This window comes from Vanessa cardui, chromosome 19, assembly GCF_905220365.1.
Source record: "Vanessa cardui chromosome 19, ilVanCard2.1, whole genome shotgun sequence".
In the NCBI taxonomy this organism is placed as follows: domain Eukaryota; kingdom Metazoa; phylum Arthropoda; class Insecta; order Lepidoptera; family Nymphalidae; genus Vanessa; species Vanessa cardui.
The window spans coordinates 8,666,276-8,691,959 of NC_061141.1; the positions used below are offsets into that span (position 1 = coordinate 8,666,276).

The 25,684-nt window shown below is 34.8% G+C and overlaps 1 protein-coding gene across 1 annotated transcript in view; it reads left to right on the plus strand.

Moving 5' to 3' along the window:
- LOC124537829 (glutaredoxin domain-containing cysteine-rich protein CG31559-like) overlaps positions 1-25,684 on the plus strand; it is a 108,626-nt gene that overhangs the window by 63,752 nt on the left and 19,190 nt on the right. The window contains exon 3 of the mRNA XM_047114754.1: positions 13,509-13,742. Within this exon, the coding sequence (XP_046970710.1) occupies positions 13,509-13,742 (234 nt within the window). The remainder of the gene's footprint in view (positions 1-13,508; positions 13,743-25,684) is intronic.

The window sequence follows — 25,684 nt, forward strand, 5'->3', positions numbered from 1 at the left end:
AAATAGTGTTGCTTTTCCGGGTTTGAACTCAGAATCATTCACTTTTTTTAACCACTGGGCAATAATGGCTACATCATGTGTTAACATATAAATATCGTTCAACACTTCTATTTTTATAAAAAAAGACAAATTAGAGAAAAATCTCTATAAGTCTCTACTCAAAACCATATTGTACAATAATATAGTATATACATCCGTAGTTGACAATTGTTATTATGTATTTGTAACAGTCAACATGGGCGGATTAACATATCTCAAGGCAAGACACAAGGGTACCGCTAACCGATATTTTTTCTACGGTCAATGCAATCAATTATAATTGTTTATCCAAATGTGATACGGAATTCCTAGCACTGTAAGTGACGGTGAATGGTATTTTGATTAAAATATTATCGCATGTGGTCGAAATAATTGATCCATTTTGGACCAAAATCGATCCGAGCTAAATGCACCTTCATAGCAATAGTAACAGCCTGTAAATTACCCACTGCTGGGATAAGGCCTCCTCTTTCATTGAGGAGAGGGTTTGGAACATATCCACCACGCTGTTCTAATGCGGGTTGTTAAATATTCACATCAATATATCATCACAATTATAAGTGTGATTTGACTCCCTTTATAATACAGTATCTTTTCTCCTTTTTTGTAGTAGTGATATTTAACGTATATATAAAACCTTTTTGAATAATAATGTCTTTTTAAAGTTTTTTTTTTTTAATTGGTTGATTTTATTTCCTTCGGTTGCCGTTCGGATAAACTCATCGGCGCTATAGGCTTTAAGATAAATTATCAGCATTATAATATTAGTACTTAAATCACATCCTAGCTACACCGAACTTCCATGAGCTTCTTGTGTTAATAATTCATCTTATGCTTATAAGAACGTCTCTAGAATCAGCTTGTTTTAAGGATAATATGACCGTTTCAAACTGAGAGGAATTCTTAGCCCAGCAATGGGACATATAAAGCTGTTCTGTTTTTACTCAATTTTAACTTAAATCGATAGATCTGTGTCTTTCATCAGCGGTTTAATATTAAGCGAATAACTAAGTGACGACCTCCTGGTCGAGTGGTGTTTACACCGGTTTTCATGGGTACGCCACTCCGAGGTCCCGGGTTCGATTCCCGGTCGAGTCAATGTAGATTATCATTAGTTTTCTATGTTGTCTTGGGTCTGGGTGTTTGTGCTACCGTCGTTACTTCTGATCTTCCATAACACAAGTGCTTTAGCTACATACATTGGAATCAGAGTAATATAATGCATGCACTTATAAATAATTTTATTTATTTATTTATAAGTGCATGCAATTAAAATAAAGTGTATATTTCCAGTAATTAATTAGATTATAATGTCCCTCTTTAGCCTTCACTAATCAAATGCGAAGTCGATATTACACACACATGATTGCGCACATCAATGCAATATCTAATAACTTACTAACTTACTCTCGTTCGATGATAAGACAAGCCAACACAACTTAAAAGAGTTTTGATGTAAATCAAATGGCATAACATTATAGGCTTGCATTATGCCGTAGAATTTCTTCATAGAAAAACGTATGCCTAAATTTTGATTATAAACTGCATAATTATAACGTAACTTTTTTAAGAATCTGATTCATTAATAAATCAGTAACATGATACGTCTATTCGAAATTTAAATGAATAAGTAATATAAACTAACAAGCAACGATAAATTGACTCGCGCTGGGTTCCATATGGAACATTGAAGAGGCATATATTCAGGTAAATAATAAAAATATATATAAGGTATGTTTATAAATTAACGCCATTATAAAAATTGTTTAAGGCAGGTTTACCTTTTTTTTGTAAATACCGGTAGGTTAATGAGTAACTGGGCCACCTTATGGTAAGTGGTCACGATTTCCCATAGACATTGTCGTCTTATGAAATATGAACCATTCTTTACAACAAGTTACCACGAACCATCGCTTATAACACCTGACTCGCTCACCCTTCAAACCGGAACACTACCTGAATATTGAGTATTGTTATTATTTGTTTGTTCAATTTATGATGAGTGTGTGGTACCCAGAACCAGGGCTTACACAACCTACCACTAAATTAAAATGCAACTTCTATATTTCTATCGAAATATTTTGAAATATCAATTGTGTAGACATTGCTAACTAATCCTCTTATTCGATATTCCTTAGTATTCCTCGGTAAATATTAAACAAGGAATCTGTTTAATTATGTCGATGTGTTATTTATTATCTTATCGAGATAAATAAGTTATAAGAATGATATAGACTCCGTCTGGTCACGGAGCGGTTCGACCTTGTAATTCCGGTTTGAGGAGAACGGGGTATGATTGGACGTGTAGGAATTTTTAAGCCACGTGGTTTTAATTGTTTTATTGTTCTAAACACTTTGTTTTTTTCGTATCACATAGGTATACATCATTTTGCAATAGTTTTTTTTTTTAAGAAAAAACAATCTGTGAATAAAGCCATATATTGACATAAGTACGACCTCCATGGTCGAATAGTATGTATGTACACAGATTTTCACGTCACGTCACTCCGAGGTTCAATTCCTGGCCGAGTCGACGTAGAAAATGTTTTATATGTTGTGTTACTTCTTCTATTCCATAACACAAGTGCTTTAGCTACTTACGTTGGGATCAGAGTAATGTATGTGATGTTGTCCAATATTTATTTATTATTATTTATTAAAATGAGTATATGATTAACTAAATAAATCTGAATTAAAAACCGTTGATGTATTACTCGTGACCGTTTGGATTGGTGGCAAGAATGTTAGCAGCATTATTCAGTTGCGCGATGCATCGATACTATGAGCGAAATGCACTAAATATAATCTCTCCAATAGAATCAATAATTAATATAATGTACCTTAAAGTATATAAATATGTGGACATTGAATTATTGATACTAATTTTAATAAGTTATGGAATTTTATAAATTGATTTATATTGTTAAAGTTAAATGTTAAATGCTGGGATAAGGCCTCCTCTTCCATTCAGGAGAGGGTATGGAACATATTCCACCACGCTGTTCCTATGCGGGTGGTAGAATGCACATGTGGCAGAGTTTCGATAAAATTAGACACATGCAGGTTTTATAACACAAATTAAGCACATACATATATAGTGGTGCTTGAACCCCCAATCATCGATTAAGAGGCACGCGTTCTAACCACTGGGCCATCTCAGCTCAAGTCACTGGCCACGTTTCAAATAATTGTTTAAATAGTAAACAAAATATTTCAATAACGTTTCTCGTAATAAATTAGAAATAAACGATAATTAATCAAACGTTATTATAAAATCTGTAAATAACGGAACGGTAAGCAAATGTGGATTTGAATCATAATACCGTTGGTTTGCGTACCGACTTATAAACTCTTTATACGATACGACACGACATTCTATTTTTCATTTTTGAATCGATATTTATAATTAAAATAACCAATAATCGTATTTGCTTTAGAAGAAAATACGGACGAATTGATAACCTCCTCCTTTTTGAAGTTGGTTGAAAAATATATCTATACTAATACTGTAAATGTTTGTCCGTCTGTCTGTTATGAATTCACGGCCAAACCGCTAAAATTATCATGAAATTTTAAATGTAGGGAGCTTGAACCCTAAAGGTTAAAAAAAAGTAACATAAGTTTGTTACTTTTTAAACCCTAAAACTAGTTAGTACTGCTAGCAAAGTCGCAGGCGACACCTAGCAACATATAGAGATATAAGTCTTCATATCAATATTACATACATCATCATTGAAAGCCGCGTACAAATGGTTATCTTTTACGTTCTGGATCGATATCCTAGGCCATTAAAATTATCATTTATTTGAAAATATAGTCTCGATAGCAGTTCCAATTTTAAATTTTGGTATGATAAAACTCGTGTCTCTGACTTCTGAACTGTATCTTTTTATGTCAGATTGTCCTCTCAACGAATTATAACTAGGCAGAAATCAAGAAAGTATCCACATATTCGCACATAATTGACAACTATATCCTATATATAGCTATTCTTTTCTAACAATGACATTGGTGGCTCAAATTATGTTGGTCAGACAGACAATAACATGCTCATTATTCGACTATCAAAAACGTACGTATTATCAAATGTCATTTCCTTATAAGGCGTAATAAATTTACAACAATAAAGTCATTACAAATTGGAATATCTAATCATAAATGTAATTATATGCTCAATTAATTATTATTCGTATAGGAAAATACTGCTTGTTAAATTAAATAGTAACAACATATTATTTGTTTTTTTAGGTAGTAGTGATTTTTTATAACGCGCCCGCACTTGCTGGTATGTTTATGTCTGACGAGGTTACTCGCTAAACCAATCCAGTGTTATGTCGGAAACAGACAATTTCATACCTTATGTTTCCATCTCAATTACTTATAAAAAAATAATTTGTCAAACGTTTTGACTATCGAACTCCAAATAATGTATTTTTTATTATGATTAATTATTTGTATTTTTTTAAGAAATAGGTATAACTTCTGACGCGCGTACACACATCTTTCTTTGTTGAGGTAAACTTTGATGTTACAAATGCGAACTCAAATGACTAACGTATACAATATATCAAATACTTACTCAAATTACTAAAACATGTATTACATCACACACAAATATTTACATATTATACATGATCAAAAAAACCATACGACGTTACAAAATATCGTGTGTTATAAAAAACGTGCTTAATTATACGATGGCTCCGACATTGATAAGGTACAACTTGTACGCATAGCTAAGTGCTGGACTTAAGAAGTGATTTTAAGTAACATGCCATACTTAAGCAAATGGCCACAGTAAGTAATAACTAAGTGCTAACCCAAATGCGAAATAGGATCGAGGCATTAAGAACAAGGAAATTCTTTTCTTCGTATTTTTATATACAATACTTATTTAATTAATTGTTACTATAAAGTTAACATGTCTGGTAAGTCTCTTTTTACTCATGAGAAGAAGGCGTATTCCACCAGGCTGCTCTACGTAGAACCACATGTGTCCAATTATCATAAGCCCTTTATCTTCTGTTAAGATTAAGATTTTCTAACCACAAGTCTATCTTTGCTCTTGATTCCAGTAGAATAACATTGAATTTTTTTATATAATTGCATAAAAACTGTTACAAACGGTTCATTAAATCTAACATTTTTTTTTACGATAGTTACAAAAAAAAAAACTTAAGGCAACATTTCGTTAATGATATGTAAATTATTAATGCAGCAATTTTAGTACTATTATGTTAATTATTAGAAATTAAAATAAATTACCATATTCTTAATTAACATGAAATTAATTCACGCCTATTCGTTACACGAATAGTGTCTCGTATCAAAACCATTATTACCCAATAGAATGTTCATTTAGTATATCAATAATTTAAATCATAATAATGTCCGTATTAGCAAATAAATCTAGTTAGTTTAAATTAAAAATTTCAAAAAATTTCAAACAAAACACTATTTTAAAACAAATAAATATACACTAAAAAGTTATAAAAATAATTGCGTATTCACCATATTTTTCAGAGTCCTCATAAGTAAAATGAAATGAAAAGTATTAGACTACATAAAGGTCGATTTAGGATTACACAACATAATTATAGTTATCGTATTTGGAGCCGGTGCGCAAAAAAGTAAAAAAAATACAAACGAATTGATAACCTCCTCCTTTTTGAAGTCGGTTTGAAAATAGAAATATCACTCCTTAAAATTACGGTACAAAATAGATGCAATTTTAGTCTCAAGATTCTTAGTTATATTTAAAGACAATCCGACACATGCGGACGCTGTATTGACTTAACATACTTTACGAGACACAAGAGTGTCACACAGGCTAAATTTTATCTCCATGTTATTGAGAATTTGTACCACTCTATTAGGATCTTACTGTTGAATAGCACGAGATTTTGACACATATCTATTATCGTTTAAAATGTATTTTTGGCAACCCTAATTTAGTGATTATAAGATATAAAATACGGCGAGCTTCTAACAAATATTGTGTCAGTATCGTTCAAAATATATTTTTGGCAACCTTAATTTAGTGAAGAGCTGAGATGGCTCCGTGATTCGAACGCATGCATACCGCGTGCGTAGCGATGTTTGCGGGTTCAAAACCAGGTAAGCACGACTAAATATTCATGTGCTTAATTTGTGATTATGATTCATCTCATGCTCCGAAAACACATGCAGTGTCTAATTTCATAGAATTTCTGCCACATGTGTATTCCACCAATCCGCATTGGAATAGCTCACCCTATCCGTAGTCCAGCTGTGGGAAATTTATAGGCTATTGCTGTTATTGTTGTAATTTAGTGTTTGTAAGAAATATCACAAGCGAAAATCAGCTCGATGTCACAAAACCAAGCCTATACTCAAATACTCGACACACCTAATAAACGTCTTTCACGGTTAACAAACTTGTACAAGTTCGCAAATATATTTACTTAGCGCGCTAAGTGATATTACGTAAACGTCGTGTCTTAACTCGACTCAACTAAATTGCTCTAGCAATAAGTTAAACATAACAATTCCTTGTCTAGAAAGTTACGCCCGACTTCAACTTCTAGACATAAATAACTTAAAATTGATCATCTAATCTCAGTTTTTTTTGTATGTAAGTTACATGAAAAATTGAATTGAACTAGGGTTGTAGTTGAGATGGCCCAGTGGTTAGAACGCGTGCATCCGATGAATGCGGGTTCAAACCCAGGCAAGCGCCGCTGTTTCATGTGCTTAATTTGTCTTTATAATTCACTCGTGCTCAGCGGTGAAGGAAAACATTGTGAGGAAACCTGCATGTGACAAATTTCATAGAAATTCTGCCACTTTATTGCCATGACAATTTATTAAATATAATTCCTTGCGAGTTCTAAAAAAAATACATTTCAGAAATGTTGTATCGCATTACCGAAAAGGGTTACTTGAAAACATTATTTAGTTATTATTGTGAATATTATTTTCTTTGTAATAAATGTATCATTTGTTTATGAGACTTAATGTATTATCTATTACTTATTATACTTTACTTCTAATAAATCAAATTTAACTAAGATATTATTATTGCATATATATAAATGACATATCATTAAAACTGTATTCAATAAATTATGATATCACATAAATGTTATTTATCTCATAAATAATGCAAGGCTTGAAAATATTTTTCCAATCATGTCATTAGTTACCGAGATTATCAATACATACAAACCAACAAATTGACAATATTATAATACCTACTAGTGACACGCCGCAGCATCGCACGTCTAAAACTGTCAGTGTTTCTTCACTATATTGTGCATGTATTATACATATAAACCTTCCTCTTGAATCAATCTATCTATTAAAAACCAACCGCATCAAAATCCCTTGTGTAATTTGAAATATCTAAGCATACATAGGGATAGACAGTGGTGAGCGACTTTGTTTTATACTATGTTATTATATACCTCCAAAACATTATCAAAAAACCTGTAACATAAGTATATTGTGTCATATGTGACAATATTAACGAGTTTCTGACCTATTCATACGAGTATACGACATGTTGATAATTACACAACATACATTGCACAGCGTTTTGTGAGCACACAAATATAGCATGACAAAGCCGATAGAGGTGTCAGGAAAACATTTATGTAACAACGCGAGTCTTGATCAATGTAAAAATTAAAATATTAATTAAAATATGTAAGCAGATCCATTGTTCATACAATAATTTGTATGTGTAGCTTTGAGCAGCATAACAATCTGTTGTAATTGATATATAGTATGTTGATGTCTTTTCGACGGAAAATATAGGTAAATTATCAGAATTTGAATGTCTTTAATGAGCTGAAATTGCCCAGTGGTTAGAACGCGTGCATCTTAACCGAAGCTTTCGGGTTCAAACCCAGGCAAGCACCACTATACATGTGTGCTTAATTTGTGCTTATAATTCATGTTGTGCTCGGCGGTGAGAATTCTGCCATATGTGCATTCCACCAACCCGGAATTGGAACAGCGTGGTGTAATGGAAGTGGAATGTTCCAAACTCTTTCCTTATTAGAAGCGGAGGCCTTAACCCAGCAGTGGGAAATTTACGGGCTGTTACTTTACTGAATGTCTTTCTGAACTTCTGTATTCAATTTTGTAATCAAACCCATACAAAAAGTGAGCATATTGAAATAATCCCAAAGTTCTCATTGTAGGCAAGGTTTTATGTGGATTGTAAATTGTTGTGAGAGGTTTGTGAACCGTAACTAAAATAAACTTACGACCGAAAAATCTTTTTTAATCCCTAGAATATAGCTGTAGCTTCCTTTTCAATCTGACTAGAATTTCTTTCAGTTGATGATAGGGTGATGGCAATGAAATGGTGGTGGGTGGCAAAAGCTATAAGTCTCTCTGTTTCAACTGGTAGTCTATTAGATAAACCTGCGCCCAAGCCTTTAGGTGCTGCATCAGTAGCTATCTTACTTGCAGCTACTGGCATGTAATAACGGTTCTTACCAAAATGGATCGAACATCTTTCGTTTCTGTTTTCTTCTGTTATTTTCTTAAAGGATTCATCGCACGAACCAATAAAATGGGAACCTTCCTAACCTTCCTTCCTGCAGCTAAATTTGGTATAAATGAAGTGTCATAATTCGTCATACCAATAAAAGTTTATTTATTTATTCTTTCTTGCACCCAATCTTAAAACTAAAAATAACATTTTTGGTACACAAAAGTTGCATGAGGTGCAACAGGCATTTATTGCTAAACAGCAAAGTTCTCAACTCATTTACATTAAGATGTAAACCAAATGCTTTGGGCACCTTTTATCACACTAAATTACGACTAGGGCTGTCAAATCCTTTCTTATAATGTAGCACTAGATAATTTAGCACCATAATTATTGTTTTGTCATTAAAAATGTATTGAATAAAATGCATGCTATGAAATTACCAATTATTATTTACTAGCGACCCGCCCCGATTTCGCACGGGTGCAATACTAATACTAAAGTACTACAGAATTTGTTTATTTACGACATCACATTAAATATTTCTAAAAAAATCGGAGTTTCTTAACTATATTGTCCATGTTTTATATACAAAAACCTTCCTCTCGAATCTATTAAAAAAAAACCCATTGTGTAGTTTTAAAGACTGTAGCATATATAGGGATATAGAGACAGAGAAAGTAGTAGTGGTATAGTAAAAAAATAATTAATAAATATGCATATATTGTTTATAAAGTCAGAAGTACTTGTTTGATATGGTTTACCGCAAGATATGCTTTAAGAAATTAAGCAAACGTAAGCGAAAATAGCAGAACATGCAACATTGCGGTCGCCAGTCACATTGTTAATGACCCACTAAGATTATTATAAAACTGCATAACCAACTAATATTAAAAACGTGGAATCATGCACAAAATACACGATACAGGTACAAGATTACTTTCGACGTGACGTCAAAGTAATTTTCACGATCCGTAAAGTTTTTTATTAAGGGTTATTTCTTTCTATCTCTTTCTTATGTTTGGGCCATTTGGGCCGTCTGATTGTAAGTGGGCACTACTGCCTTCATAATACTGAGAGATAAAAATATTAATAGTTTCTTATATAAAATCAATGCGCCAACAAAGTTGGGACCTACGATATTATATGCTCTATACCTTCATTTATACTGACTCTCTCACTCTTCAAACCGGAATACAACAATACTGAAACATTAGTTGTTTGGCGGTAGAATCTATGACAAGTGGGATCTAGGTAACATTATGGGCATCTACCCCGACGGGATCACACAAAGCAAATTGATACTGTCTATTAATCTTTGGAACTTAGGCCGGTAGCAAAAGTTTTTAATACCCGATTTGCTTTTGACTATGACAATGCTAGTGGAGTAAATTTTAATATCCTGAATTACGGTCAGGGTGCGTTTAAAGTCTTGGTTGGTCTCCGTGGTCTTCTTAGCTCGCCTCAGACAATATTTCCTTGTAAATTGCAAGCTGATGAAATGTTTCAATAAACATAATTATGTACATTGAACCTAGCTAGTAATATTGAATTAATAAAAGAAAAAACGATATTATATAAGAGGTTTCTTTCATTTCGAATTTCAAATTCGATAATAATGATTATTACGTTAATTCGCAAATAGTCTTACAATGAACATATATTTTTCTCAGCGCCATCTATCATCGAATTTTCAAACTGATTGCCAATCAAGCTTCAGCATGAACTGTAAAATATAAAGTATTCTAGTACTTAAAGTTTTAAATAGATGGCGCTAGTTATATAATATTCTTGTCTGGATGTTTAGTTCTCAATAAAATGTGGTATACGTTTTGTTTATTACAAATGTTAATTTATTGGAACTCTTAAAAATAGTATAGAAGATTCTACAATAACTGTCTATGCTAATATTTATAAGCTGAAGAGTTCGTTTGTTTGGTTGAACGCGCTAATCTCGGAAGATATTTGAAAGAGTCTCATTGTTAGATATCCATTTATCCCATCACGCTGTGATCAAAAGAAGGGTATAGTATCAATGAAAAATATTGCAAAACGGGGAAAAATTATGTCTTTTGATAGCTTCAACTTCCAACGAGACGTAAACGGTTATAGTTTTGCAAAAACCTAATATAGTATCATTATATTCAATCTACAGGGCTCTCAATTCTTCTATTCTAAAATAACTCCAAACTGAGCACGAAATTTAAATTATAATTACATTCGGACACAATCTTCAGTGTCGCTCGTTGATCTACCACAGAACTAACAGGGCTGACAATTTAATTAACATTTCCTATCTGGTTCCTCGTAATATTACAAGGTAAACTTATGTCATATCAGGGTTCAGATATTACAAAACATTTTAACGGTCCATAAACCATGTTATTATCATAGTTCAGACGTCCAAATCTTATTGTTTTATCAGTTCGCATCGTTCTAAATTTGAACAGAACCGTAAACGAGTTTTCTCATTATTTTCGCCACAGATTAAAAATAATTACTTGACATCGAATGAGTTGGAATTGAATGAATTATTGGACATTTAATTTATATTTCTATTTAGTCTGTCGCCCTACAAAAGAACTAAAAAACGAGCAAATTATTATATCTTAGAGTCCGTGACCACTACGCTTGTCACTCGCGAAACATTATACTACTTTACTAGCATGCATGTATTTAATAATAAAAATGTCTAGAAAAAAATGTAAAAATATAGGTTGCCATCTCCAATGCTTAAAAACAAAACATTAAAACAAACCTTAATTTCTGCTCTATATAATTATACTACAATATATAAATAACACCATAATTAATAGTTTCTTAGCCATATACCAGAAGGAAAATAAATGATTCTATACAATTATAATGGGCCTACTACTACTTCATAACATTAAAACTTTAATTAGTACCCCCCTTAAAACTATCATTATCGTATTTAATATTATACGATGGGAATAGGAAAATTATAACATTCCAACTGCTGTGGGCCATTGTACACTCCATAATTCTGAACCAAAACTCCCAAGAAAATTCCAAATCTGGTACATGTCCTGAAAAAATTGGAAGCTTGGTGTTCTTTGTGTTAGACAAAATCTTTGAAGTGCACGATTTTCACATGAATTGCTCTGAAACCGTTTCACATAAGACCAATCCAAGGGTGCGTTCTTAAACAATAATCAATTTCCGAAAATTAACACTTAACTACTCTTAAGATGATATTTTTAATAATATTTATTTTACATCGCAATTGACGCTGCTTGAAATATTAACAATTCTTTCCAATGTCTATTTATAGAAGCTATAATGTTATGTCCCTTGTGTCTATAAGTACAAAAGCTTACTCATTTTAACCAGAATACAATGATATTAAGTCAATACTTTATTTAATTGTATTGTTTACCAGAGAAAAAAATTTGAAAAGCGGTACCTACCTAAACTGGCCTGCACAAAGGCCAACGAGTACAATAGCAACTATATTAGATTAATACTCGTAAAATATTCTCTAGTTGAAATAACAACGTCAAGGCAGATGTTCTGACTGGCGTTGATCTAGAATTCAGCTCATAAGGCTGCATCTAGCAAGCTCCAAGTTAAGTTAATGAAAAGCAATAGAATTTTTTGTCGAACCATTCTCAGTTACAAACTGTAGTTTTTAGGTTGTCAGTGTTAACACTCTCGTGGATTTTAAAGCACGTTGCAAAGCGAGCACAGCTCAGATCAAAAGCTAATTATGAGCGAGTAGAGCGTCTTTCAGTTCGCACACACAAAAAATCAAAATTCATCCGCGCTTCTCTTCTGTTTCGCTCCAGGTACAGACAGAGTGAGAAAACCTTCGTCATTTTTCAAATTCCTTTATCAAGTCTCAAAAACTCTTAGTACCTTTTGAATCTAAACATGAAATCATCGCAACGCAATATATCAGTCTCAATCGGTAAAGCAGATTATGGCTCATAATGAGCACACTAAAATAGATCTTAATGAGTCGAACCTTTTCTTACCCCGACTGTACATTATACCATTGAATCCTGTTTTTCCTGAGTCAATATTTAACTTTAATAGAATAATTAATACAAAGCGCAGTCGATTTTTTGTCGTAATTTGCAGTCAACGATATCTTATTTAAGAAACAAATATAATATATTTGGAGATATATAATTGAGGATTTAGTTTATTGTAGATGGAAAATGTAGTAAGCGCCAATAATTACTATCGTTATACAAGTAAATAAATGGGTTTAAAAAATAATCCCCGATTGGCTAGCTTAAATTATTCGTAAGTATAATTAGATAAACAACTGTTATTTGAATAACCTTAAGTTAAGAGTATAAATAAATAAAAAAAGAAAGAAAAAGGACCTTTCGAAAATTGTTTTGTATCGAGAAAAAAAATTGTTTTATTTTTGGATCAAAGATAGTACTTGAAATATATAACTTACTTATGCTCACAATACTTTATTTTTGTCATTAATTTCGACCTAAACAAAATCACGTAAAATATAAGCTTTATACGCCCTCAAAACTTAACCGCTCACCCCTATATATACACGTCGTGATATAATTTTATCTCCATCAAAAATGGCCTTAATTTGATTTTTATATTGTACAGACGGATGGTAACTCACCACCAGCTAAAGACAAAGACGTTGTAAGAAATAATAACTAGTGGCCGCCCGCGGCGTCACTCGCGTTAGTTATCATGTGTTAACCAAAGAAGTAGTCTATGTCCTTTCTTGAACTTCAATTTAACTTCACTCTTAATTTCATCGAATTATATTCATTGGGTTGATCGTGAAAGAGCGACAGACAAACCGAGTTACTTTCACATTTATAATATTATATTACTCTAGATTGTGCAACAACATTGCTATCAGAGAGACTTGCACAAAGCCCTATCATAAAAAATATACAACTGTCACCAACTACAAAAATACTACGCGTTCATCGGTTTTAGAATTTCACGTATTAATGTATGATTATTTCTCTTGCAGAGTTACCGAGAAAAGGACGCAGGCAAAGTTGTTTTATACGCAACAACTATGGGCATAGTTCGAAGCACGTACCAGAGATGTTTGCTCGTTAAGAAGATTCTACGGAATCTGCTCGTGAAGTACGAAGAGAGGGACGTCTTCATGAGCATGGAGTACCAGGATGAAATCAGGGATAGGATGAAAAGTGACCAGATTCTCGTCCCACAGCTGTTCATTGATGGTCAACACGTGGGGGTAAGTAATTACTTCTCTCGAATCAACCTGTAAATTTAATGTTCGTTACCTAAGGTATCGTATAATTAGTTTTCCTTTCCTTTTGAAATTGGCGCAGGTATTTCATAACTCTGAAATATAAGGAAAAATGATTCATTATGCTTTGACGGTAGATAGCCTGCTTGACTTTAATGAAATTTTTTGAAGAAAACTAAAGGAAAGATACAGAATACTTTTCTATACCTAGATGCCTATCTATGATGATGTTGTTTATTGTAAATTATTAAAATAGAAACTTATGGCTGAACCTGAAAACTTTATCTATAGCACACAAATTATATACCTAATATTAAGCGTGAAGAGATAGCGGACAAAATTACTTTCGCATTTATAATATAAATTTTTAGCATCAAAAACAATATTATATAGTATTTGGTATAATTATTTCATTCACAATTATTTATTCACAATTAAATATTCTTAGTTGGGACATATCAAGACATGTCAGGTTAGTTTATAATAACACCAGAATAACATTTCCTTTAAGCTTTCATTGTTCTGTGCGACACTAAATTTCACCAATTTAAAATCACCATTGCTTTTTCAAAATCAACTTTATTATTAATACAATAAGATCTATTACAATTGCATTATAAAATCGATAATTTACAAGCTAATAGCAACCGAACAAATAACTCCCTAATACCCTCGGGCAAGCAAAATTCTATCGGAATTCTGAATTTTCAGCATAGGCTATCCCTGTTTCACGCCTCGGAGTGCAAGAGATGGATATATGTTGACGCTAAAAGCATTGCACAATCAGATGTAAATTGTAATGCATTCAAAATCAATAAGCAAGTTTACAAATAAAATGTTTAATAATATAATAATCGTTGAACCGTCATTCGTTATATTTATCAAAACAAATTACGTGTATTTACACGAAGTATGTGTATTTAAAAGAAGTGTTTATTTGTGACTTGTCTTTTATGCTGTTCGTAATATTGTTCTGCATCATTGGTTTAGTGGCTATATATAAACCCCTAATTCTGAGGCCCTGGGTTCGAATCCCAATTCTCATAAACAGCCCTGAGTCTGAGTAGAGCTGAGATGGTCATGTGGTTAGAACGCGTGCATCTTAACCGATGAGTGCGGGTTCAAGCCCAGGCAAGCACCACTTATATATGTGCTTAATTGTGTCTATAATTCATCTCATGCTCGACGGTGGAGGAAAACATCGTCGAAATTCTACCACATGTGCATTCCACCAACCCGTATTGGAACAGCGTGGTGGAATATGCTCCAAACCCTCTCCTTATAGGAGAGGAGCCCTTAGCCCAGCAGTTGTAAATTTACAGGCTGTTACTGTGTACTGTTTTAGCCCTGAGTCTGGAAGTTGTAAGTGTGATCTCCCATGACACTGCACCTGTACCCTTTTCTGTCGCCTCGGATTTGTCGACCCATTGGATTATAAGGGTGAACAAAAAGATAATACACCTTTATTATACCGAATATTTGTGCACTTTAATCTATACTAATATCATAAATGTGAAAATAATTCTATCTATCTGTCTGTCGCTCTTTCACTACCTAACCACTGAACTGAATTTGGTGAAATTTGGTATGAAGAAAGTTTGAGCTTCAAGGAAGGACATAGGCTAAATAGGAAAGACATTAACTAACCTAACCTAACATACGAGCGAAGCCGTGGGCGAGAACTAGTATGATAAATAAGGCTACTTGATTGGCATCTCCCGTGAGACTGAACAATGTCATTAACACATTTTTTGATAAAACCATATGACATTGGCATACATATAACTCGAGACTTAAATAAATCTAGGACCATTTCATATCCTAAGTTTATTACGTTTGCTAACTGCATAGATTTTGCAGACTTATAACATCAACCCCTTTAGGGAGTGCTTTTGCTTGTGAAACTACACAACCAAAGATTAAGGTGTGCTCTATTCTCTAACGAAACTGACACAACTATAAGACAAATTATACCTTACTAGAATTTACGTTTTTTTTTTTTTTTTTTTTTTTTTTTTTATGGAATAGGTGGCAAACGAGCAGGAGGCTCACCTGATGGAAAGTGACTACCACCGCCCATGGACACCTGCAACACCAGGGGGCTTGCAGGTGCGTTGCCGGCCTTTGAGAAAGGAGTAGGCTCTTTTCTTGAAGGTTCCCATGTCGTATCGGTTCGGAAAAACCGCCGGCGACAGCTGGTTCCACAGAGTGGTTGTGCGAGGCAGAAAATGTCTAAGAAATCGCGCTGTTGTGGATTTTCGGACATCAAGATGGTGCGGGTGAAACTTAGAATTTTGACGAGATGTCCGAAGGTGAAATTCAGCAGCCGGGATTAATCCGAACAATTCCTCGGAACATTCCCCGTGAAAAATTCGGTAGAAGATGCAGAGTGATCCAACATCTCTACGCAAAGCCAAAGGATCAAGGAGATCGGAAAGGGCTTGATCGTCGATAATTCGAGCCGCTCTACGTTGGATGCGGTCAAATGGAAGGAGCTGGTACTGGGGAGCACCCGCCCAGAGGTGAGAGCAGTACTCCATGTGAGGCCGAATTTGCGCCTTGTAAAGTTTTAGGCGATGGGCCGACGTGAAGTACTGTCTCGCCTTGCTGAGCACACCGAGCTTCTTTGAAGCCAATTTGGCTTTGCCTTCCAATTGACCGCGGAACTGAACGAGGCTCGAAATATCAACGCCAAGTATTCCGATACTACCTGTAGCGGCTATCGGGATGTTCTCAAATCGTGGAGATACGACAAATGGTGTTTTTTTAGCGGTTAACGCGCAAACTTGCGTCTTTTTGGGGTTGAAATGGACTAAATTTAGCCGGCCCCAGTTCGAGACTTCGTTTAACGAAGACTCGATTTCAGACACAAGTTTGTTCCGGTTTTCTTCGACGTTTTCCCGAGAAATATTAGCGCGGCCGGTGTATAAGGTGTCAACGGTACTGTCGTCTGCATAGCAATGAATGTTCCCGATTTGCAACAAATCATTGATATGCAGAAGAAACAGAGTGGGTGATAGGACGCAGCCTTGTGGAACACCAGCATTGACGAATTTTAAGTCAGAGCATGCACCGTCGACAACGACCTTGATGCTCCGATCTGCCAAAAAGCTGGTAATCCAATTGCATAATTTCCCGGGAAGCCCATAAGAAGGAAGCTTCGAAAGAAGCGCTTTGTGCCATACGCGATCGAAGGCCTTCGCTATGTCCAAGCTGGCTGCTAATGCCTCCCCCTTGCTCTCAACTGCTTCAGCCCACCTGTGAGTAAGGTAAACTAGAAGATCACCGGCTGAGCGACCCCGACGGAAACCATACTGGCGGTCACTAATCAGCTGATTCTCCTCTAGGTACCGCAGGAGCTGGCAGTTAATAAGGGACTCCATTATCTTGGAGAGCAAGGAGGTGATGGCTATAGGCCTATAATTGGACGGATCTGAGCGGTTGCCTTTTTTAGGGATCGGATGCACCAAAGCAGTCTTCCAGGAGTTCGGGACGACGCCTAATGCGTAGGATTGCCGGAAAAGACGCGTTAAGACCGGTGCCAACTCGGGAGCACATGTCCGTAGCACGATTGGAGGGATGCCATCGGGTCCACTCGACTTGTGAATGTCCAAGGAAAGAAGTGCTTTCCGAACTGCACTTTGCCGAAATTTAACCTCCGGCATCGTCGTATCACATCGCGGGATTGATGGAGGTGACTTTCCTTGGTCATCCAGAGTCGAGTTCGACGCGAAGAGAGACCCTAAAAGATCGGCCTTCTCCTTCGCGGTATGGGCCAATGACTCACCGTCCCTGTGCAAAGACGGAAAAGAAGGCTGACAGAAATTCCCTAGGACAGCCTTAGCGAGAGACCAGAACGCACGTGTTCCTGATGGGAAGCGCACCAGTCTCTCGCCAATTCTGCCAATGTACTTCGACTTCGCCTCAGCTATCACGTTTTTGAAGGACCTGGAGGCAGAGTTATATTCCTTTCTGAATGTGCTGGTGTTTGTATCACGAGACGCCGATGCGTTAGCCCAGTCTTGGTAGCGTTCCCATTTTCGGCGTGAAGCCGTCTTACAGAGGCGACCAAACCAGGGCTGGGACTTGCCACCAATGGGCACCGCAGAATATGGAATGAAAAGTTCCATACCCTGAAGCACCACATCGGCGACAGAGTCAGCAACAACGCTCGGATCATCCATCGAGAAACAAACTCGCCCCCATGGGTAAGATGCAAAGAAGGACCGCATCCCATCCCAATCTGCTGACTTGTAGTGCCACACGCGACGACAGCCCGCGAAACGAGGTCGTGAGTACCGTGCAACTGGCACTGTACTCCGGACGAGACAGTGGTCCGACGAGCCCAGAGGGGGATCGACGACAATCTTATAGCCGTCCGGATGCGAAGTCAGCAGAAGGTCCAACAGGGAAGGTGTATGATCCTCCACGTCCGGTATTCGCGTTGGCGAGGTGACCAGTTGTGTCAAATCATAAGCCAAAGCGAAGTCGAGAACAGATCTACCCGCATGATCAGTGGTGTGTGATCCAAGCCACTCTGTATGATGAGCATTGAAATCGCCCAGAATAATGATCTCTGCGGATGGAGTCTGCTGCAGCACGGAATCTGTAGCCAATTGGACGTGCTCAACCAGTCGGTCGGTTTCGGCATTACCGCTATGGGACCTATAAAGGCACGCGTAGATTCGCGGATGGTCGTCGCAGTCTACGCGCAGCCAGATAATTGATAGGTCCTGCCCTTCAAGGCTGCCGAGGCGTCGAGAGCAGATATCATCTCTGACGTAAACGCACACCCCAGCTCGTGGCACAAAAGTATGCTCCAATTTGTACCCGGGGTAAGAGAGAAAAGACGTATCGGCAGGAGAAGATATCTGGGTCTCGGTAAGAAAGAGCAAGGCCGGCTTCGCCGTCTCAAGGTGAAAGTGAACGGCATTCAAGTTGGAGTTGAGTCCCCTTATGTTGCAGAAGTCCACAGCGAGTGTGGTAGGGGTTGCCTTATGATGCCTGCTCCGCTTGCCCCGAACAGTGGCGAGCGCAAAATTGCCCCCCCCAGAATTCGGAGGGCAGCCTGGGCATCCCTGCTCAGGCGGTGTACGTCCTGAGCATGGATGCCCAGAGAGGGATTCTCCATCGCAGTCGCTGATGGTACCCTCCTGGGGTAATGTCACCAAATTCTGCACAACCATGTTTTGGGGGGAGAGGGATCGGGCCTCCGGAACTCTCACTTACCGGACGAAACGCGGTAGCATAGCTACCACTTCACGCCGATTTTAAGTGAGAGAGTGGTACTTCCCCGGGCGTGCCGGCCCATTCGACTGCAACCGAGAGGTATGCAGTGTGGCACTACCACTTGTAAACGTTGAAGAAAATATGTAAAGTATAGCTAACTATAATAAAACGACTAAATTTACAGGTTCAACCTGCAATAATTATTGAGCAAACTTTCAAATTAATTTTCACCCCTTTAAGTGATGAATTTTCCAAAAAACTTTGTCAAAATTTTATGTAATTAATTAATTAGAAGCTAAATTACCGATCTGTTGAATCATGTTTCTAATTTCTGAAATATCACAAAGTTTCATATAAACTTTTGTTCCCTATTTAATTATCTCGAATAATCCTTCCTTATGATTTTAACATTTAAAATGAATTTCTGAGCAATTTTTTTATGTTCGAGATGGCCCAGTGGTTAGAACGCATGCATCCTAACCGATGATTGTGGGTTGAAACCCAGGCAAGCATATATACATAATTATATGTGCTTAATTTGTGTTTATAATTCATCTCGTACTCGGCGGTGAAGGAAAAAATCGTGAGGAAACCTGCATGTGTCTAATTTCATCGAAATTCTGCCACGTGTGCATTCAGGCGACCCTCAATTGAACAGCGTGGTGGAATATGTTCGAAACCCTCTCCTTGGGAGAGGATGCCTTACGCCAGCATTGGAAAATTTACAGGTTACTTTATTTTTACTTTAAGGAGTATGACGATGTTACTTAAAAGTTCAATTCATATATCGATTTCTATTTGTCTTAAGTATTATTAGTCCATTATGAATGGCCAAAATATATACATTTTGTATGAGTTCCTGGTCTATATTTCGATATTATGTTTAATAATGAATAAATTTAAAGAAACTTTGATTGTTAAATTCTTTGTCATATTTTGTCTTAGATAACTTTTCGAGAATCGTGATTGCGTTTAAACGAGGAAATTGCATTCTTGCTAATATTCCAATCGCTCTTAATATTAGAACTAATTAGAAATGAAATATTTTTCGATAAATGGTACGACCAAATTATATACATTACTAAAAATAAATAAAACTACAAAAATAATCATTCCATATTCACAGATTATTAAAAACAAATTGCTTAAATGTTGACGACATATTCTTACTTTCTGTAGATACTCAAGTCTAGACCCAAATGATAACATTTTTTTTCCAAGATTTACACAAGCTCGGTACCATTGTGTACCAGTTACGAAAATAAAAAAATGGAATATGAATTTTAAAATTATAGTAATAAGTACTGTAATCGCTTGTATTATGATGTCACTGACATTTAAGCCTTTCTAATATCGATAATTTTTACATTGTCAGTTACAAATGTCATTGTTCAATAAAAAAAATCGATTTCGCCCGAAGTTTATTTCAATTGAATCTATAACTAAAGAAATTTTAATCTATACATATGATAAAATTGGAATGTCTGCTTGTAATATTAAAATAGCGCTCTGGAACGGCTGGACCAATTTTGACGGGACTTTCACTGGCAGATAACTGATATAATAAGGAGCAACGTAGGCAACAGTAATATATATTTTTTTCTTAAATTCAAACTCGTACAAGGTCACGGGCATAGCTATTAATATTATAATATTGAAACTTATTTTATTTTTGTTTTATTTTATTTATTTATTTCTTTTTATAATAAAACATACACATTAATATATTTTACAAGCAATTAAACCATTTTCTGGTTTGTATTGGCTAAGAAAAGTATTTGCATATACTATTTATTAAAACTACAGGCTGTTCCCAAATGTCTCATTTAATTATATGTATTTTTTTATTTATATACATACCATATACACATACACATACATACACATACACACATATACATATATATACATATATATATACATATATATACATACATAGTATATTATAATTTTTGATAAAAATATTTTTTTAGGACATTTTTGATATTTTTTTCTGTAATTTTTTCTCTAATATTTTTTGGTAACTCATTTATAAACATAGGTAGGACATAGTTAAGAGATTTTTTCCCGTATAGATTTTTGGTTCTTGGAAAGGTTAAGTTTTTATTGGTTATATTATGTATATTTATGTAATCATTTAAAATACACGTTTATAAATAATAGCCAGTAAATGTCCCACTGGTGGAATACTAAGAACAGCTGTTCTGCAACTATACTGCAAGCAAATAAATAAAACATAAAATTTTGTTACATTTTTGAATCATTCGATAAGCAATTACAATTAAGTTGTGTTGTTCAGAAATGTTTCAACCACGAGAAACAGAAATAAAGGTTTTTAACCGTCTTTTTACTGAGTTTTTTATGAAATGATGAATTATTTCATCTTATAAATTTTTAACTGCAATTATTAAATAAAAAATATAATTCGTTAAGACATCGCGATAGTTGCATAGAATAGTTATTTTTTTATCTATTATTTTTCTTTCTTTACACAAAAAAAAATAATTTCAATCTCAAATAGTCAATTAAAATAGGCAAACCAAAATTATTCCGTTTCGAGTTACAGAAATAAAATCTAAATCACTTCGCACAGGTGCTTTGCTGATAATAAAAATGTGTTTATTTTTCTGCTATATCGTGCATGCATACAGAAACCTTCCTTTCGAATCACTCTATCTATTAAAAAAAAAACGCATCAAAAATCCGTCGCCTAATTTTAAAGATCTAAGCAAATATAATTATCTACAGATAACGGTAAGCGACTTTGTTTTATACTATGTAATGATACCGAGTACCGTATCTATCATCAGTCTATCTTTGATTTATATTATCTGATTCAAAATATTGACTAGGTATAACCCCTTATTATCTCCGTCATGGAACACAGCTTGCATTACAAAGACCTACGCTTAATTGCAATTCATTAGATGGTAAGGCTTAATTCAGATGTAGTCTTAGTTACAAAAATTAAAGCTGTTTTAATTATATTGGTAGGTGGACGAGCAAATCGAAAACATCGTGAGGAAACCTTTATGTGTCTAGTTTCATTGAAATTCTGCCTCATGTTGTATTACAACAACCCGCATTGGAACTGTGTAGTGGAATATGTTCCAAACCCTCTCCTTGGGAGGGGAGGCCTTAGCCCAGCAGTGGGAAATTTACAGGCTGTTGTTGTATCCATAGACGATGGCGCTGTAAGAAATACTAACCATTCCTTATATCGCCCATGCGCCACTGATATTGGGAACTAATATGTTATGTACCTGTTACACTTGCTCACTCACCCAAACCGGAACACAACAATAATTACCGCTGTTTGGTGAGAGAATGTCTGATGAGTAGGTGCTAGCTATCCAGACTGGCTTGCACAAAACCCTATCACTAAGTAAATATTTTTCCGTTTAAGTAATATGGTAACCAATGACACAAAAAAAAAAAACATTTATGTTATTTTACTTATATAAAAATATCCTTAAACAGCTAAACCACGCTAATTGTTTCTCGAACATATAAGGCCGTAACCAACAAAATAACCAACGAGAATTATCACACCTTACTACCCTCTTAATAAGATTCTATTTCCCAAAAACGACTAACTATAGTTGATTGCGACCTCCGGAACCATTATTACTTCTTTATCAATAAAGCTATCTTTAGGCGATTTCAAATGCTATTTTACTCTTTTATATTGATGTTTAGATATACTTAAAATGATAGACAGTTTTAGATTCTAGATCTTTCTGATATGCATCCAGTGCAATTGGAGCCTAAAGCAAAATCAATAACTTCCACCTGTTGAGAGGCACGCGACACACACAACGATGAAACGCGCCACAGACTATAAAACATTTAAGTTGCTATAAAAGTCAAAGTGAATTCATAGAAACATTGTAATTAGCATTACCTGTATGTGGTTATGCCTTTGCGCGTTTGTGTGATAGCTAGCTATAATATCGATATTTAAATTGTTCTTATAAAGTACTAGTATCACTTGGTGGTAAGACACTGTGCAGGCTTGTACCATTCGGAAATTACACCACATGGTTGGTGTTGTACCACCAACCATCAATACTTGTATCGTTGTGTTTTGTTTTAACAATTGATTGAGCCAGAGTAAATACAGACATAAGGGACTTAACGCCTCATGTACATATTATAAGAAAAAAATGATCGTATCATCCTCAGTCCTATCAGTATTGGATACAAGAGGATCCCGGCATACACTCAATTATATTCATTGAAATTGATCCAGCCATTTAGGAAGAGTTCATTAATCATAATTACTAAGATTCAAATTAACCTTAAAAACATTTATACGTTAAATTCGATTCTGCAGTTTAAAAACGAATAAAAAAATATTGATTTAAAATTTTACATAAAACCTTTTCCTAACTGAAACTAAGTAAATAAGCTCACTCATATTCCATTTTCAAATTGTTTTAGTGTGGGTTATACACACATATGCAAGTTATACAGGAGTTAATTAATGCATACCACTGTACTGACCGGACATTGCACAGAGTGTGCAAAAAGTGACATGAATTTCAATTGACTTTGTTAATAGAATTATTTAAAAATGGAACTTTAATTATTGAAATATTCTTAAAACATACCAAAAGAAATATTATATTAACAGTTAGTGTTGCCATGTCTTTAAATAAGTTATTGTCCCGTTTACACCTCCCATGTGTAACGTAGGATCCCGACGTTAGTAACATTAGCCTTTTCTGAGTTATTACGAGGAAAGTTTTACGACTTGACTGGAATATGTTTAAGAGTAGCGTTATTAAAAAGTTTCTTCATTTCCAAAAAACATTATTGCTATCGATTTGCGAATGGTTTTTTCTATATGTTTATTGAGAAAATATATATTAAGTGATTAAATGAAGTGGTCGTTCGTTCGATTGTGATTCATTGCTGACAAAAAGCTATTTAATTCAATACTAGCTGTGCCTGTGACTATGTGCACGTTTGAATTGAAATAAATTTTTACATATAATTCAAATAAAAGTAGACTAAGTTACTAATTATTACACCAGCTATCCGCCAGTAAAAGTCCCATTAAAATCTGCTCATCCATTCCAGAGATTAGTACAAAAAGACAGACAAAAATTGTAAAAATGTTATTGTTACATATACCATGTATCGTGTATACAAACTGATATTTACTTCAATTTTATTATGTGTATAGATAATATATTTATAATACATATAATATAAATATATGCTTTCTGCACTCCTCCTGTCTGGTCTATCTGTCTTAGTTGTCGCCCCCAGTTTCGCTTGTAATTTAAGGGTTGGTTGCGTTAGTCGTTAAGCATAAAAAGTATCCGTTTTCCTTTGTTTTCAAGCTTATTTAATATCAAATTTCATCAAAATCGATTCAGTAGTTGAACCCTTAAAGCGTAACAAACAAACACAGTCAAAATTGCTTGCAAATTTATAATAATTAGTATAGGTTAATTACAGGCACAATATGATAAATAAACAGTGGAGAAGATTGTTTTATATTTAATGATTGTTTTATTTACAAAGAAGTGATACACTCACACACAGACAATACACTTGTAAACATATCACACACACTATAGCTTTTGTTTCTAGCATTAATGTTCCAAGTGTCTGAAAAGTAACGTACGACAAGGAACTTCGATCCAAAACATTAAAGTTCAAAATTTACTTTAAACCTCGAGTCTCAGGTGGGAAAACACCCATCGCTTGCTTGAATTTATACTGTACATATAGATTAAATTTGAGTAAACATTGTAGGTACTTACGTCATTTTTAAAAAATTGAATGTTAACAAAAAAATAGAACGAAAGCTGTTTTGAAAATTTTCGTCTTGAAACATTGTAAAGGAAAATATGCTCTGCAACTTAGACTTTATTCTCAGAACAATAAGAGTCATAGATAAATATATTAAGGTGCGGTCAGGGCACTGCAATTTGAAAAGCAAGACGTGAAACGTGAATCGACTCTCAGAGTGAAAACAAAAACTACTAATGGAAATGTTTCCTTCAAACAAATTAAAAACAAAAGTATACAATATAAAGTTAAGTATTTGAAGGCTGTCTGTCTGGGCAAAAACAGCTCACTCACTCGTATGTTATTTTACCACTAAACATTAATACTTTGTACTAACGTGGATTCACTTCTTAGGCTGAAAAATCCGCACATAAGCGCGAGTTGAAACCGCACATGAAAGATTCCGTACTATTATCAATAAAAACGGCAAAAATACGTTTTTTTTTTGTACTTACTTTTTTATGGAATAGGTTGGTGGATGAGCCTATGCCACCTGATGGTAAGTCACCATCACCCATAGACAATGACGCTGTAAGAAATATTAACTATTCCTTACATCGTCAATGCGACACCAACCTTGGGAACTAAGATGCTATGTCCCTTGTGCCTATAGTTATAATGGCTCACTCACCCTTCAAAACGGAACACAACAATACTTCGTACTGTTGTTTAGCGGTAGAATATCTGGATGGTACGTACCAGGCAGGCTTGCACAAAACCCACCAAGTAAACTAACTAAGTAACTTGCTCCCTATAATTAATTTTGTTTTTAAATATTTTATAGCAGCAACAGAAATGCATCATAAGTGAACATTTCAATTGTCTATCTATCACGGTTTATGAGATACAGTCTGTTGGTTTGTTAATAAAATGTGGAAAAATAGAATTTTATA